Genomic DNA, 15,591 nt, shown 5'->3' on the forward strand with positions numbered 1-15,591 from the left:
GATGGGTGGGATCACTCACTCTTCAGTCACCTGGCATCATCATGACATCATATGATTGACAGATGGGTAGGGCCAGTGAATCGTCAGTTCCGTTGCTACCCCCGATGGCAGTCATGGCGTTTAATGTGTGAAGTAGGAGTTGGAAGTAGGAGGGAAGATGTTAGTGCACACAACCTCATGCCAGTGTGGAAGTTACTGTGAGCTGTCAGCTGTGTAATATGAGGTAATGCATGTTCTTTGTACTTTTGTCCATTTACTGTATTTATTTTCCCCAATTTGAACTATAAAATGGTGATTTTCTTGAGTCAAAATGAGAGTATCCCTAAACATTTTTTAAAGAAAAAAAGCATTGGGTAGGGCTACCTACCAGTCAAAGTTGACTTACAGGGTGGGAGGAGATAAGAATATAGACTACTGGGCCAGAAATATTCTCCACCTTTGGTCTAGAGCATTGCTTATTCCCAACACAAACTTAATATGAATGTTTGTCAAATACCTGACATCCTCAAAAATAAAAAAGTTATGCAACAACAAAGTAATATTTTGTTTAATCCTTTAATCTTCTTTTCATCTTCTTGTCTCCTATAATCTGGCTACAATATCTTCTTTTTGCCTTTAACTTTGACTTGGTGTACAAGAATACCTGCAGCAGTTCTTGGGTGGCCTATGAATTATTCACCAGAGTTGCATTTCTCGGCATCATGGTTGCATTTACTAATCTGTTCTGTGCCAAGAGCTGGATGAAGCAGCTGATTAGTCTAATGAAAATGCCCTTTAGGTAATTTTGGATGGGTTCCATCTACATCCAATGCAATCCAGAAATGTAATCTGTTTGCATACTCTAGTCTCATGAACATTTTCACAGGGCATGGGAGATTGGGTATTGTGTTTGTTTATAACATTTATATACCACCTTTATGAATTATGTATCTATCACTTTTTCAATGTATGCATTATTTTTTACAGTTCTCATCCCATGTAACCTTAGAATAACCTTGTGAGGAAAATTTCCAGTGTGAGAGAGCGTATTCCCAGAATTCCCTTGGAAGAGGGATTGGCTGAGGAGAATAAGGGTTTCATAACAACTCTCAGCTCCCTTAGCAAACCACAGTTCCCAGGATTGTTTGAGGAAAGTCATCCTTGTTTAAAGGTGCATGTTTAAATGTGTAGTGCAGATGGGGTCTAACACATTTATGTGCTGTGCAAAATACCGGTAGCATTCTCAAACAGAGAGGCAGGTATTTTTCTGGTGCAGTATGCAGACAGCTGTTAAGGAGAGAACAACTTTCCTGACCACTCTTTCCCTATGCAGGTTGTGTGTTTGGGTTGATACACAAGATCCACTTTTTTCTATTTTGTATGGGACAATGATAGTTGGTGTTGAAGCAAATTTACACACCCTACTTTCTTGGAATCGCTCCCTTTTGGACCTTAAAACATACTTCAGAATCAAATCAGATGGAGTCTCTTTTCTCCTTATCTGCTTTCTCTGTGTCTTCCAATATAATTGGGTCACTTTTCTCTGCCCCATTACAGGTACATTGCTTGTCTGCAGTACAAAGTGAAATAGATTATCTATAAAAAACCCCCTGAGATGAAGACTTTTAGAATGGTGATACGTTTTAGTGGTGTTATAAAGTGTGCTGAAAGCAGTAGGAGACTCATATTCTCTTCATGCAGGTCAGTAAAGGTCTGCAATACTAGTCTTTAACTAGACAAAATCGAATGAGGTATGCTGAGATGTTTTACTGTGAAACACCTTCACAGTGTGTACAAGTACACATTTAGAGGCTGATTCAGGGCATCCAGTCAATTAATCCGGCATCCCACTTCCATTAGTTTTGCGTGGAATGGAAGTGATAGGAACTTAGCAGCTGCAAGCTCACGTACAAGAGTTTGCTTCACTTAAAAGCAAACCAGCAAATCAATGTCAATGTAGATTGCGTGGAACAAGGAAAACAGCTGTGTTTTTTCTATTTCTCATGTGTTAAACCCGTAATTATCTGATGATTCATCACAGCACAAAAGAGCCTCCCTGACAATGGAACTGTAGCAATATCTTGAACACTAAATTTGCCGCTTTTTACATAAATAAAGGGTGAATCAAAGCTGAGTGACGATCTGGTTAGGGGGCTTAGAGGGACACCCAGCTTTATACATTACACCAGTGTTGAGAGATCTACACTGGTTGCCTCTTAGCTACGAGCCAAGTTCAAGGTGGTGGTGTTGACATTGAAAGCCCTGAACAACTTAAGGCTTGGACACCTAGCAGACCACCTCCCCGGGCAGAGACCAGGATGATCTTTAGGATCTCCCAAGGAGACCTTGCTGGTATTGCACAACCAACAGATTGTCACTTGGTGACAATGCAGAAGCAAGCCTTCTCAGCGATACCGTAGCACCCACCCTCTGGAAAGACCTCCCCCATGAGGCTGAGACAGCAATTAGCTTTAGATGCCTCTTTGAAAAGTATATATTTACTGAAGTTTTCCTGGATTTCGGCTTTTAATTTTTAATGATCTGTTTTGTACACTGCTAAATTTTCTTTGTGATGTATAGTTTTGATCTCGTTTTTAGGAATTTTTTTACAGAATGTCTTTGTAGTGTTTTATTGCTTTTATGTAAACCATTGGATATTTGTATTACATTAAACTGGTTTTTTTTAAATAAATAAATAAATACTCTAGCTGTGATGTAAGTATTCAGATTACAGAATCCTACCATTAGCCTCCAAGTATTTTAAAATTCTCTCATGTTCCCTAGTCTGGTACTACCCCTTATTTAGCTGTTTTCAAAAGATAGGCTGATCATGTCTAAACACCCTACCATGAAACTTAGTTTCGGAATTAGCAGTAGATTTTGCTAAGCGTGGGGGCCCACCCCTTGTTTTCTTACAAAACAGTGCAATCAGAAGTCAACACTATTTCCAAACACTGTTCTGCTCCAACAAGCTATGCAAGTTACCAGTCTCATCTTGTCTTTCTTGGGGCGCCCAATAAAAAAAAAACTTGGCTGGGCAGGTAATTTTATAATAACTACCTGGATTAAGGCTTCTTTCTCATAGATGAGATGGTAAAATCTATATCTGACTATACCATTTCAGACTGAGATTGGAGCGCCTGCCGTTATTTATTTATTTCGTTTTTATCCCACCCTTTTCTCCAAAGAATTCTAAACAATTCCCTGAACACAGAAAACTTGAACGTCAGGGTGTTCTTTTAAAAACTTGGCTACCTCCCTGTGATGATGGTGTCTCAGCTAGAGGTATTCAATCATACGATGTCCGTGCTTACAATCTGTGGTGGTGCGTTGAGGACTCAGTTTTGCCATTCCCATCTGCTGTATTTGTGCAAAGTATTACTTCTGGCATAGGCTTTGTTTAAATCTAACATTGTCTGATTCTTAATCTTGGTTTCCTGTTTGTGCACATACCCTAATCTGAATAAATATGCACATGGACTATGGATACTTACTCATTTTTTTGTATTGTTTGCAGTTTTCAAGGCCAGTATTTTACTTTTCATTGCAATTCTGCACTTACTAGGGAGCAAGATCCAATGGAAGAAAGTTTCTGCTAGAAAAGCGTATCGCAGCACCAACACTGATATGCGTAATTTAATAATGGAAAGTCAAAATCAAAGTTTTAAAATCAGAGTTTGCTTTCCAGATAAAGGCACTGCAGTATTATGTAAACATTTCACTGCCAGCATTTTAGGCCACAAGTACTGGTGGGCACCACGAATAACTGCGGACATTTCCTGAATTAAAACTTGCATATCGCTGCCTGTTTTGAGCAAATGAACTTGCAGCGCTCTAAGGGACTGTTAGTGAACATACAAACACACACCTATACTGCTTTGTATATTTGTTGCACTGGATGTCATTCTGTTGCCGGTTTTACCTGCGTTGGATTTTAGTTTTCCTTTTGGTATGACTAACTGAACAAATAAGTAATTTGCGGTGCTTCAAGGTGCTTTTTGCACTGCTTCTGTGACCTTGCACTTTGCGACGTTTGTGACGCCTTTGAAGCCGTTTCCCAGCCAGGCTTGCTGCTTTCACCCAACCCGCCGCGTTGCCGTTTTTGCAAAAACAACCGAACTGCGGAGAACGCGGCGACCGTGGGTTGCGCGAGACTCCCGCCCCCACTTGCCTCTCATCCGCTTGATTAGCGAGAAGAGGAGGAAGAAGAAGAGAGGTGATGCGCGCAAGCGCACAAGGCCCGGGTGAAGAGGGGAGGGAGAAAGCGAGCCAAAGACCACACACACCGAATGTGGGCGTGGCCTGACGCGCCGTTTCCTGGGAGCCGAAACTGGAAGAAGGGGCGTCGAGGGAAGGCAAAAAAGTCGAGTATGTAAAGCAGCGGGGCGGGGCCAAGGCCGCTCACTGGCTAAGAGCGAGGGTGAAGGGGCGGGGTCTAACGCCTCAACCTCTTGCTGCGCCTCAGGGATGGCGGATGATGATGATCGACGGGGGGGGGCGGCGCATGGGAGGTGAGCGAGGGCGGGGGCGGCGCCTGGATGGAACCGGGACTCATCCTTCCTCGCTCCTCTCCCTTGTCTCAAGGAGCCTCCGTTGGGCGGAGAGGGCAGGTAAAGGCGCTGGGGGGGGGGTTTGCCTGTGAAGGAGGCGCTGTCACCTTGGCCTGCCTTCCTTTTCGCCTGTCTCTGTGTGTGGGGAGGGGGGACGCCGGTGTGTTGCTAGGGGGGGGGAGGAAGGGGGTTGGGCGGGCGCTGCTGCTCAGCCCCAAAGGCGAGGGGGGAGGAGATGATGGAGGGGGCGGCCTAGATAAGCCTACCTTTGTGAGGTGATGTGAGGGGGGGGCGTGGCACGGTGAGTGGGCCGGAGAACGTCTGAACGGAGGACTTTCTGGCACGCCCACGTGGAGTTTGTAGGCATAGTCCTTGGTGGGGGAAAATAATGCTGCCGGTGGATTTGTGGAGAGGTTTTTTGGGGGTGGGGAGTCAAGCGGCTCTTAAAAGGTGACTTCTAGTGGGGGGAGAAATGAAGGGCAAAGGTGTGTGGGTGCAGCTGACGGGAAGAACGCGGAAATCCTCCGTGGGGGGGTCAAATGCAGATAGGTGGTTGCGCTGCTGTGCGCGTGGGCTCCGTAGGGACCCATTGGGGCCTGAGCTTGCAAAAAGCATTGGCATAATAAGATACACACGCGGGAGGGAGGGGGGTTGAAATGTGTCCCTTGCTCTAAGCGAGGTCACCCCTCCAATCTCTGTATTTTTTGTCGCATAGAACTGCATTTTTTGTGAACGTTCCCCTTCAGAGACCCCCCTCCTCCCTACCTTCCTCAAAGCAATTTTGCAGGCAGTGTTACTTGTTTTGACATAGTTCATTGTGAGCTTGGAGTAATGCCAGGTTGTATCTCTCTCTCTCTCTCTCTCTCTCTCTCTCTCTCTCTCTCTCTCTCTCTCTCTCTCTCTCTCTCTCTCTCTCTCTTTCTCTTTCGACCCCCCCCCCCCCCCAAACCTCCTGTTCTTCGCAGCAGCGGGGATAAAAGTCACATTTTCACATAATCTAGAGACAGGCTTGCATAGAGGAGCTTGCATTTAAGCACCACTTTAAAAAACAACACCTTTTCTCAGAACTTCTGAATTGGAATGGAAGTAAGAGTTGCTTGTAGTTTACTATTGAAGGGAAGTAGAATTTATTCTGACTAGGTGGGAATGTTACCATTTATATTAAAAAACAAAAACAAAATAAGGCAGCAATAACAATTTTTAGCATGAATGGCTAGAATTTCATGGAGATACTATCCAGATATTCATAATATAACCCCAATACCAGTTAGTTTCTGTCATGGACTACCAAGTTTGTCTAATTATTCCTGAACACAACAGTTTTCAGTGGGTAGTGTATCTAACTCTTCTCTATACGATAAAATCACTTTACTTACTGTATATGCTTTTACTGTGGTACGACTGCTCTCTAAACATGCACAAATATCACATGTTCATTAGTAGAACAAGAAGCCTCCTTTAATCTGTCAGGTGAAGACTAATTAACACTTTCCATGTCAAATTAGACTTCTCATTTTAAAGGACATATTAATCTGTGCTGCTCACGGCTCTGTAGATTACATGTGGCTGCCTTCTCATGTTTACTTAGATTACTATGGAGTGTAATGTAAGTGCTATTTAGTTTTGATATTAAATCACATTTGACAGATACATTTGACATTTGAAACTGTAGTGCTGAAACTTCTATGGAGAAAAGTTCGTTGTGGGTTGTACTGCATTCATTGGTACATAATAACCCAATGTTTTTCTTTCATAATTGATTCAGAAAGCTAAGTTTTTGTTTCTAATAGCATTGACTTCTGCAGTCACCAAGTCATAGAAATTGATTCAAGCTACAGTAGTTTGAGGGAATCCAGGAAATGGAATCTGCGACCAACCACTTATTGAGCAAGCCTAATAATTGAAACTCATCCAGTAAGTGCTGGTTGTATGCTTGCTTACTTTTTGGGCATCTTCAATAACATGCTTTCAGGTGGTGATTGTGAAAATCAAAGCTTATTTTAAAAGATGGCCAAGGGATTGGGGAGCAGGACTGGTTGTTACTTACTTGTCTTTGAGATTAAATTCAGTTATTTTTAGTTCATCTTATGAGTGAAAGTGAAGCAGTTCTGTACTGAAAAAAAGAGAGCTTCAGATCCCCTTTGAAGTTTCTCTGTGATATAGTCCATTTTCAATCTCACCATCATCTTTCTTAATTTGTAAAATATGTAAATTGTTAGCATAGCACCTTTTGATAATGAATATTGTTATTACAATTACTTCATGCTTCATGCTCAGGTAACTTTCTGTTCATGAATTTCATGGCTGAAAAATGTTTCACGGCCTTTTAAATGTGTTCGTGGGACAGGGATTATTCATTTGTTTTTGTTTTATTCTGTATTTTGTGTGCTCATTTTGTATTTTCATCTTGGGAACCACACTGTGATCTTCAGATGAAGGGCAGTTATTTATAGATAAATAAATAATGTGTTTTTTCAAGAGTTCTGAAAATGATGGAAGACCTATGAGTAGGCATGCTGTACCACAGTCTATAGATGGATGGATACTCCAATCCCATAATATATGAGGTCCTTCCCATTCTATCCATAATCAGTTGGTAATAAATCAAGCTCCTTCTGCTATAGTAAATTGAAACAAGCATTCCTGCAAGGTAGTTATGTCTGCAGTGAGGATGGGGTTTACTGGCAGAAATAAATGGGGCCATCAGACATGTCTATCCTTTACCTACTGAGTGATGGTATAGGTAGTATCACAAGGTGAAGCAAGCGAGAACTTTATGGCCTACCCTGCCTCTTCCTGTCTTCATGGCTGAATTATCCATTTCCACTATGCTTGTGGCAACATTTTTCTGTAGGTTGTTCACCCCTTAGGACCTCTCTTTAGTTGTTCCCATATCTAGGTGAAAGACTCCAGGGAAGCAGCAAAGCTATAGTTGTCATAAAAAGTATTTAATTTTGTTTTAGCATTTTCACTGTTTGCATGTTTTGCAAATGTTTGCAAGATGTACAGTGGTACCTTGGGTTACAAACACTTTGGGTTACAAACACTTTGGGTTACAAACTCCGCTAACCCGGTAGTAGTACCTCGGGTTGAGAACTTTGCCCCAGGATGAGAACGGAAATTGCGCACCGGCGGTACAGCGGCAGCGGGAGGCCCCCATTAGTGAAAACGCGCCTCAGGTTAAGAACGGTTTCGGTTAAGAATGGAGCTCTGGAACAAATTAAGTTCATAACCCGAAGTACCACTGTACTTTATACTTCATAGCTGATGTACCATTGACCTCATTTTCCTTAAATGCTATTTACTTTCCTGTCCCTCTTTCTTACAAGTTCACAAGTTCCTGACTGTTTTCTACATGCATGTCTTTCTGATGTTCTTAATGAATAGGTTGTTGGGTTCCTTCCAGCATTGAATGTGATTTCATTTGACATGATACTTCCTAATTGGGGAATGATTTGTGGATGAGGGTACTGACTAGAGACAAAGCTTACCTATAGGCTGCTGAATACGGTCCTCATTATGACAACACTTAATTTGTTTCCTCAAGCTTTGTCCTAAGCAGGGAAGTAGCAATGACAAGTTCTGTAACAGCTTCTGCTATAATATAAAATTTCCCCTCTCTTTTTCAGTAGTAGTACTTGTTCTTATTGCTCAGTTGGGTTTGAGGGTTAGTGATACTGAATATATACAGTACAGTGTTAATCTGGGGCCATGACATTTGCAGCATGATGCTAAAGCTGAAAAGTGCATTTTAAAAATATAATTGGATATTTCTCATGTCCATCTTCAAGAGGTCAGAGTAGTTGGACACTATTAAAAATATGCCCAAAATCTGTAGAATAAAATAAATATAAAAGCAAAATTAATCACCCGAAAAGCAATATCTCATTAGGAAAAAACGTAAGAACATTTCAGCCCAGTTTCAAAGTTTCTCCACCCAGGTGAGTAAAAGCAGTTATGAAAATGGTATACGTATTAAACGTCTTCAAAGATAAATTCTGGAAGCCTGCCTTTGGTTCCATCCACATGGGGCTACCACTGTGTGTCAGAGATCACTGTTCTTCCTTTCTGACTTAACCTGGCTAGCATATGATAATTTGATAAAATGTCCCAATAATTCCTTATGATACTTCAGATTGCACATGAGAAGAACCATGCAAAGCATGCAGGACTCAAACCATTTAGCGATTTAAAGGCACAATAGTCACCAGTTCCAAAACACACTCAGGCTATGAGCCTGAGTGACAGACAAGCCCTTTTCAGTTTAACTATTATTTTGAATTTGAAGGGGTGGCTAAGGTAGGCTAGAAATAAATGGAATAATAAGGGCAAATATGCCCTGAAGTTGAATGCAAACCAGGGAGAAACAATTTTCAAACTCAATATCCCACAAAGTGTGCCCTTCAGTCAACCTTCAGCTACATGTGCTGAAATAGCTTAGTTTTTGCGTGGGTTTTCCTTTTGAGATATGTGGTATAAATAATTGTGCACACTCCTAATTAAAGAATTGTGACCTTCTATATTCTTCCAGTGGGAACTTGACCCAAATAAGTTATGTAAGAGCTGATTTGTCTTCCTCAAATTTCAAAGTATTACTGGGATCCGAATTTACCAAAAATAGTAAGATGAAGGCTAGCTTATTTGTGTTTAATGAAAAATTTACAGAAATTTTAGGGGCTTGATTACTATGCTCAGTAGTAAACAGTGATGTTTGGTAACCCTACTAGATAACATGAGAAGCTGTGCCATTCATTTACACGAGGACTTAAGGTTGTGTTCTGAATTTTTACATACATATTCCACCCCCTGTATCATTTAGAATTACAAAACAACCAGCTATATATTAACGAAAAATTTCCATAGGGTACTTTGCAAACACAGAGTATAAGGTGGTTCTGAACATACATTCTAGTATCTTTTCCATGCTTAGCTGGCAGGACTTTGAGCAAGTGCTGCTCAAATGCACTGAAATTCTCTGGCTTTGTAAGACCTAGTGTAACTTTTGTGTTAAAAGGAAAAGAATTGCAAGTAAACCTATTTGCAAGCTTTAACACCAGGCGTATATCTATGTGTGGACATACTGAGTAAGATGAAAACACCTGTCTGCTGACGGTTCTGCAGAACCATTATTTCCATTATTCCTATCCTCCTTCACTGCCCCCTTTTATGTCTCATCACAAATTTTGTTGCAGAATTCTAGTGACCTAGATCACACCTGCACCATCTATTTGAAGTGCTATTATACCACTTGAACAGTCAAGGAAAATAATGGGAACTATAGTTTGAGGGTGACCCCACAGAGCTGCAATTCTCAGCACTCCTAACAAACTACCTTTCTGAGGATTCTCCATGACTATTGAAGAGGTATAATAGTGCTTTAAATGTATGGTGTGGATGTGAGCTTGGAGTGGTGAACTCATTCCTGAGCTGATACAATTACTTTGGAGTTCAGAATATTTTCCATATATGTGGAATGTCTTAATTTATGCAACCCCTGAGCTGATTGGGGGGGTTGACCTGAAAAGGGGGCCTTTGCCACTGTTTCCCTACATTCTGGAATGTTCTTATCCCTTGCCATAGCTGAAATTTCAGTTACTTTAGTGTTTTGGGGTTTTGTATTGCTATACAGGACTTAGAGATTTTAAAATATTATGTGGTTTTGGTATCCTTTTAAACATATAATAAATTGTACTCAGTATTTTAGCAAGTAGAAGTAGTTTGTGCTGTATTGCTAGAGAGTCTTTAGTGATAACAATCTTGTGCATATTTGGCAATAGAAGTATAAACTGTATTGTTGAATAGACGTTATAACACACCATTGAGGGAATTCGCCTTTTTGTTTGTTTAAGGTGGCTTTCTAGAAGATGACCATAGAGGATCTTCCTGACCCTTCCATAGAAGGAGATCCATTGACTAAAAGATACCAGTATCTTATTCCGGGTTCTGAAGATTCAATCATCTATTCTGTTTCTGCAGCACCAATGCCTTCTGAATGTGGTAAGCATATTTATAAAAAGGAACTTGTAACAACTGTTTTCAGAATGTTGAGTTGAGGAAGATGCATGCAGATGGATTTCGGAATGATGCACTCAACTCAGAAAACAAAGTTCATTTCGAAATGGTCTCCTCTGTCTCCCTTATTTAAAATGTGTCAAATCAGCCTCAAATCAATGTGCTAGATGCTGTAGAATACAATCAATTTTACAGTCTCCCCAAGCAATCAATTTATTATGCAAATAATGCATAAACGATGCAGATATCTGCTCCCAAAGTAACACACTTATTCCAAAACGACATTTTCCCAGCACTCAGACAGCAATATTTTGGTGTGAGGCATCTATATTATTTGGAGTGCTGTGTGAAATATTTGTGGAAATGTCACAGGAGCCTATTGGCTAGCATTCATGTATGTGTGAAGGAGTTGTGTGATGTAGTGAACAGAGAGACTGGGGAGATGCCCGGTCAGAAAAAAAGTGCAGTGGGGTGACTGCCTCAGCCCAGAGCCCATTCATTAAGTTAAAATGATAGCAGGGACACATTGGAAACTGCATATGCCTCAACATTTTACAGATGGGGCACTTTTGTATACTTATTGGCTTGTCATAGCCTGCATTAAGGGTATGTGTGTGTTTTTCATGTGCATGCACATGAATTTAGAATGCTTCAAGCTGACCCTGTATGTGTTCATTTTAATCCTTACCCCAAATACAGCTCTGTGTTAGCCTGAGGAAAAACAGAAGTTCGCTGACCTTCAGTTTCCATCACTTGGCCAAGTGAGGCATCTAGTTTCCATGCCTTCTAAAAATAGCCCCAGCAGGCTTTATTCCCCCCCGCCTTTCCCCTATTTCCCAAGGTTTTGTTAGTGTTCTCTTAATGAGGAGGATGCCATTGGTGCCTTCTGTGTCATCGTCCTAGTCATATTTTTCTCTTCTCCACCTTCTGCATCCTTGTCTACCCACATCAACGTGAAATGTGCACACAGGGCCTCAACTCTTATGCACACATGCAAGTTATGTACATGTTTGTGGGCCTGCATGTCACAGGTTCATGCCCAAACATACTTTTCCTTTTCCTAGGTGCTGCAGGAGACACAATTTCATCAATTGGGCCAGCCCCATTTCAAGCAGGGTTGATGCAGGGTTATTTGAATTACCCATGAGCACAACAGCTATCTTTGCAGTGTGCTGCTAAATTTTAATCCCTTCTTAAACCCACCACTTGGGAAGAATGTGTTCAGTCTCCATTGGGAATGCTTGTTTGCTGCCTGGATTTCTTTGGAATTAAATCTCTCCTGTAACAACAGAAACTATGGCCAGTAACATTGCTTTAGTAATGAACTCTCCTTCATGTTAGGCTAGGTCAGGCATCCCCAAACTTCGGCCCTCCAGATGTTTCGGACTACAATTCCCATCTTCCCCAACCACTGGTCCTGTTAGCTAGGGATCATGGGAGTTGTAGGCCAAAACATCTGGAGGGCCGCAGTTTGGGGATGCCTGGGCTAGGTGGCCTCCTAGGACTTGCTACTTCTTTACCCAGCTTTTGTGGGCTTTTCTGTATATGACAGCAGCAACTGTATTATGATCCATACCTCAACAATTATGGTATGACTTTTACAGGTGGCTCCAATTCACAAGGCTATGTGGGAAAACAATCAGTATGATATAGACCACTCTGTTGTAAAGAAAGCTGTTTACTTTAAAACTTCTTGCAAGATCTCTGACTCTGCATGGTATTAAATTCTTGGATTTGGAAGAAATAGTAATTCTTGGAATCCATTGCTAGTGCAATCCTAACCATGCTTGCAGTGCCCACAGGCTGTGTCTCACTGAAATTCAGCACACATTGCCTCTACTTAGCTAGAGACTCTTTATTATAGACTTGCCTTATTTTATTTTTTTGTCATCTCCTGAATATGTTGCAGTGAACTGACAGACCAGGCTGGCAAGATGGCGAACCACCTTGACAATTCATCACACAAAGATCTTGTTTAGTGATTTTACCCTGTTCTTCAAAGTCTTAATTGACGGCTCTATAGCAAGAGCTGTGGGGAAGCCAGAGCACTAACATGCTCAGACTAATATTTCATGCATGGCCAAATTCATCCATCAAGAACTTGCAAGCCAAAAGTTTCCATGGCTTGGCTAAGGATTGGACCCACCTGAAATAAATAGCATGCTGCCAGGTAGATTTTCACTTTGAAAAGTTACAAGAGTTAATCAGTGGTGACAAAACAAAGTGACATGTTAGAACAAGTGATCCAGCTCTTAATTACTGTAGAAATCTCAAGTAGTGACTCAAAAAAACAACAACCTTTCTCCAAATTATATACATTGTGCTTGCTTGACAGTTGAATAGCCTGTTTGCTTTCAAGTGAATGTTTGTAATGCCCCCTTTTTTCTATGTAGTACACTCACTCCACAATTCTAAGAACTCTCCAGTGCAAGGCTCTCTGCGAGAGGCAGTTCGACTCTAGCTCATCCTAAAGGAGACATCTTACTCATGAGCACATTAATGGTAGAATGCCTTTAGTCAGGGTAGTAAGAGAAACTATATAAAAGGACTTGTCAGTCAGCTCAGTATTTATTTCACTGATCCTCTGCAGTGTGCAGGGCTTTCCCAGTAGGCACAGCAGTATATCTCAATGTTGTTTCAATTCAGCATATGTTCCTTGAATGTCAATTTTTTAAAACATCAATTTCTCCCCACAAGCTCGCTTGATCTGCAGCATATGAACCTTCTTTCGTTTGCTGGCAAATACACTGATTGGTACACTATTAATGCATTTTTAAAGCTAATTCTCCTTCATGTTCTTGTTGGAATAAATGCCTTAGTTAGTCCTGAGAAGAAAGTTGTGCATCTTGAGTTTATCCTGATTTGCTTGCTTGTTAATCATTCATCCCATACTTTTCAGTGCATTTCCCTGTCATCTCCCTACCTGTGGAGAGTCCTAGTTTTTTATAAAGTATATTTGTTGTACCAGGGTGGCAGAGTGCTTTGATACACTTTAATTCTGCAAATCTTAATTTCCGGTATGTGCCTGAATGCGTCCCACAAAATACTGCCAATTTGGAGGCAACCTCTTCCTTCACAAGTGGCATGGAAATGCAGTGGGCCGGCAGAGAGCTGGTCCTTTTTGCACCAGTCTGCTAAGTGGAAGGTTTCCCACCCTCTCAGCCTGTATTTCTATTCTGCCCATTGAGAAGGAGACTTCCCTCCTCCCCTGTGGGAATCATGGAAGTGCAAGCTACCACCAGAGGCAAGTTGAAAAATGAAAGAGAAGCAGGCTAGTACTGTATTTTTCTGTGTATAAGATGATGCTTCCTGCTAAAAAAAAAAAGGCAAAAATTGGTTGTCATACATGCATAGTGAATGCGGGGGGGGGGCGTGCGATTAATGGCAACAGCAAGCAGGAGATTGGCAGTGGCGATGGGGCGGGTGATTGGTGGCTGCGTCAAGGCCTGCTGGCGAGTGGCTGTGGCAATTGGGCAGGCGTTTGGCGGCTGTGGCGAGGTGGGCAGGTGATTGGTGGCTGCAGCAAGTGGGCGGGTGGGCTGTTGTTGGTGGCAAGCGGGCAGACAATTGGCGACTGTGGCGAGGTGTGCGATCGGCAGTGCATCATTCCCAGTCTTGTCACTGCTTGGTCTGTCCTCATGCTTGCAAAGAGATTGTAATATGAGCCAGCAGCTGCTGTTTTCTCCTCTTCTCTATTATTGCTCATGCCCCTCTTCTTTTCTATTTCTTCTTCCCTAAGCTGACCACATTTGGAAAACTGCATATTATAAAATGGGGTCGTTCTTTCTCTTCTTGTATCCTCAACACCTTACTGATGTATGAAGCTCTGCTTCATGTTGGGAAGAAGGCAATTGTCAAAGCTAATCTGTTTTAATTAGAAAAACCTTCCTTGCGTGGCCAAGGATAAGGGTGGTTAGCTCTCAAACTTTACCTGTTAATAGCCTTCTTGATGACTGACCTAACTGTGCAGTCACTAAAAATGTTTAATTGTGCCATAAATAAAACCAATTCCAACTGTCCAGCTCTCTTAGTGCCAATAAATCGATCTGTTTATCCACTCCAACGCTGCATACATCAATAGGTTTTTATTTAAACCACATCCTTAAATTTTCTTAACTGACGAACAGATGCAGTTAACTAAGAAGTAAGGAACTGCTACTGCTTAATCCTTATGCAAACTCCGTAAATTCTCAATAGCTAGCAAAATGTTGATTAATTAGGCTAAGCTAGATTTCTGATGAGTGGCTTTATTTCTGATGCTAATTATTCTGGGTTATATATATGCCTACACCAAACCTTTTTGTTTTCTTCCTAGATAGTAAGAACTATTTTGAGGGCTATTTTTTTAGAGGAAATAATGTCCACAAGAGAAAACATCATTGCCTCAAACAGTTGCTTTTTCATTAAGCAAAAATCAGTTCAAGGGAATGTTACACAGAACTCAGCCCAACAGTAGTTTGGTCCAGAGTTTATTCTTCCTGTGAAGTAATTTCTTTTTCCCTGAACTATGCGGTGTAGAACAATTATGTGTTGATATGTGAGGCTTCTTTTGGTTATTCTGTATATTTTGTCTTTTCAATAATAAAGCTACAGTGTTTGCCATCAAGTCAGAGAATTTATAACTGTTTGTTTATATGTATATCATCTTCACAAACTTGTTGGGAGTAGGGCATTTCTTACTGCAAAGTACTTTAGAAACTGAACCTACTTTATCTTATTCCCATAGAGTTCTCCTTTTTTGATCCTAATGATGCGGCATGTCAGGAGATTCTTTTCAACCCCAAAACATCGGTGTCTGAACTATTTGCTATCTTAAGACAATGGGTCCCCCAAGTTCAACAGAACATCGATGTCATTGGGAGCGAGGTGAGAAATATATGGTGATATTTAAAGAAAGGTTTTTTTGAGTGTGACTTCTGTGTGGAACTAACTAACTCACTCTGCTTTCATTTGAGAGCTAATGTTATCAAAAATAGCATCACCTCTGCAGTGCTTTGGGCTAGAAATTCAGCTGTTAAAATAAAAACTTGGAATTCTTGGTATTATCTTA

General features: G+C 41.2%; 1 protein-coding gene across 5 annotated transcripts in view; it reads left to right on the top strand.

Moving 5' to 3' along the window:
* The first annotated feature begins 4,382 nt into the window (after positions 1-4,382).
* CLIP4 (CAP-Gly domain containing linker protein family member 4) overlaps positions 4,383-15,591 on the top strand; it is a 35,460-nt gene continuing 24,251 nt past the window's right edge. The window contains exons 1-4 of one of the 5 annotated variants that reach the window (XM_088666610.1): positions 4,518-4,589; positions 9,722-9,893; positions 10,379-10,526; positions 15,268-15,407. In XM_088666610.1, the coding sequence (XP_088522736.1) occupies positions 10,394-10,526; positions 15,268-15,407 (273 nt within the window). In that variant the 5' untranslated portion in view covers positions 4,518-4,589; positions 9,722-9,893; positions 10,379-10,393. Of the gene's footprint in view, positions 4,590-4,747; positions 4,831-6,319; positions 6,444-9,721; positions 9,894-10,378; positions 10,527-11,605; positions 13,786-15,267; positions 15,408-15,591 lie in introns of those variants that run through there. The other 4 variants (XM_060272957.2, XM_035111491.3, XM_088666611.1 and 1 more) reach the window with 4 other exon arrangements.

Source organism: Zootoca vivipara, chromosome 3 (assembly GCF_965207765.1).
Source record: "Zootoca vivipara chromosome 3, rZooViv2.hap1.1, whole genome shotgun sequence".
NCBI classification, from domain to species: Eukaryota; Metazoa; Chordata; class Lepidosauria; order Squamata; family Lacertidae; genus Zootoca; species Zootoca vivipara.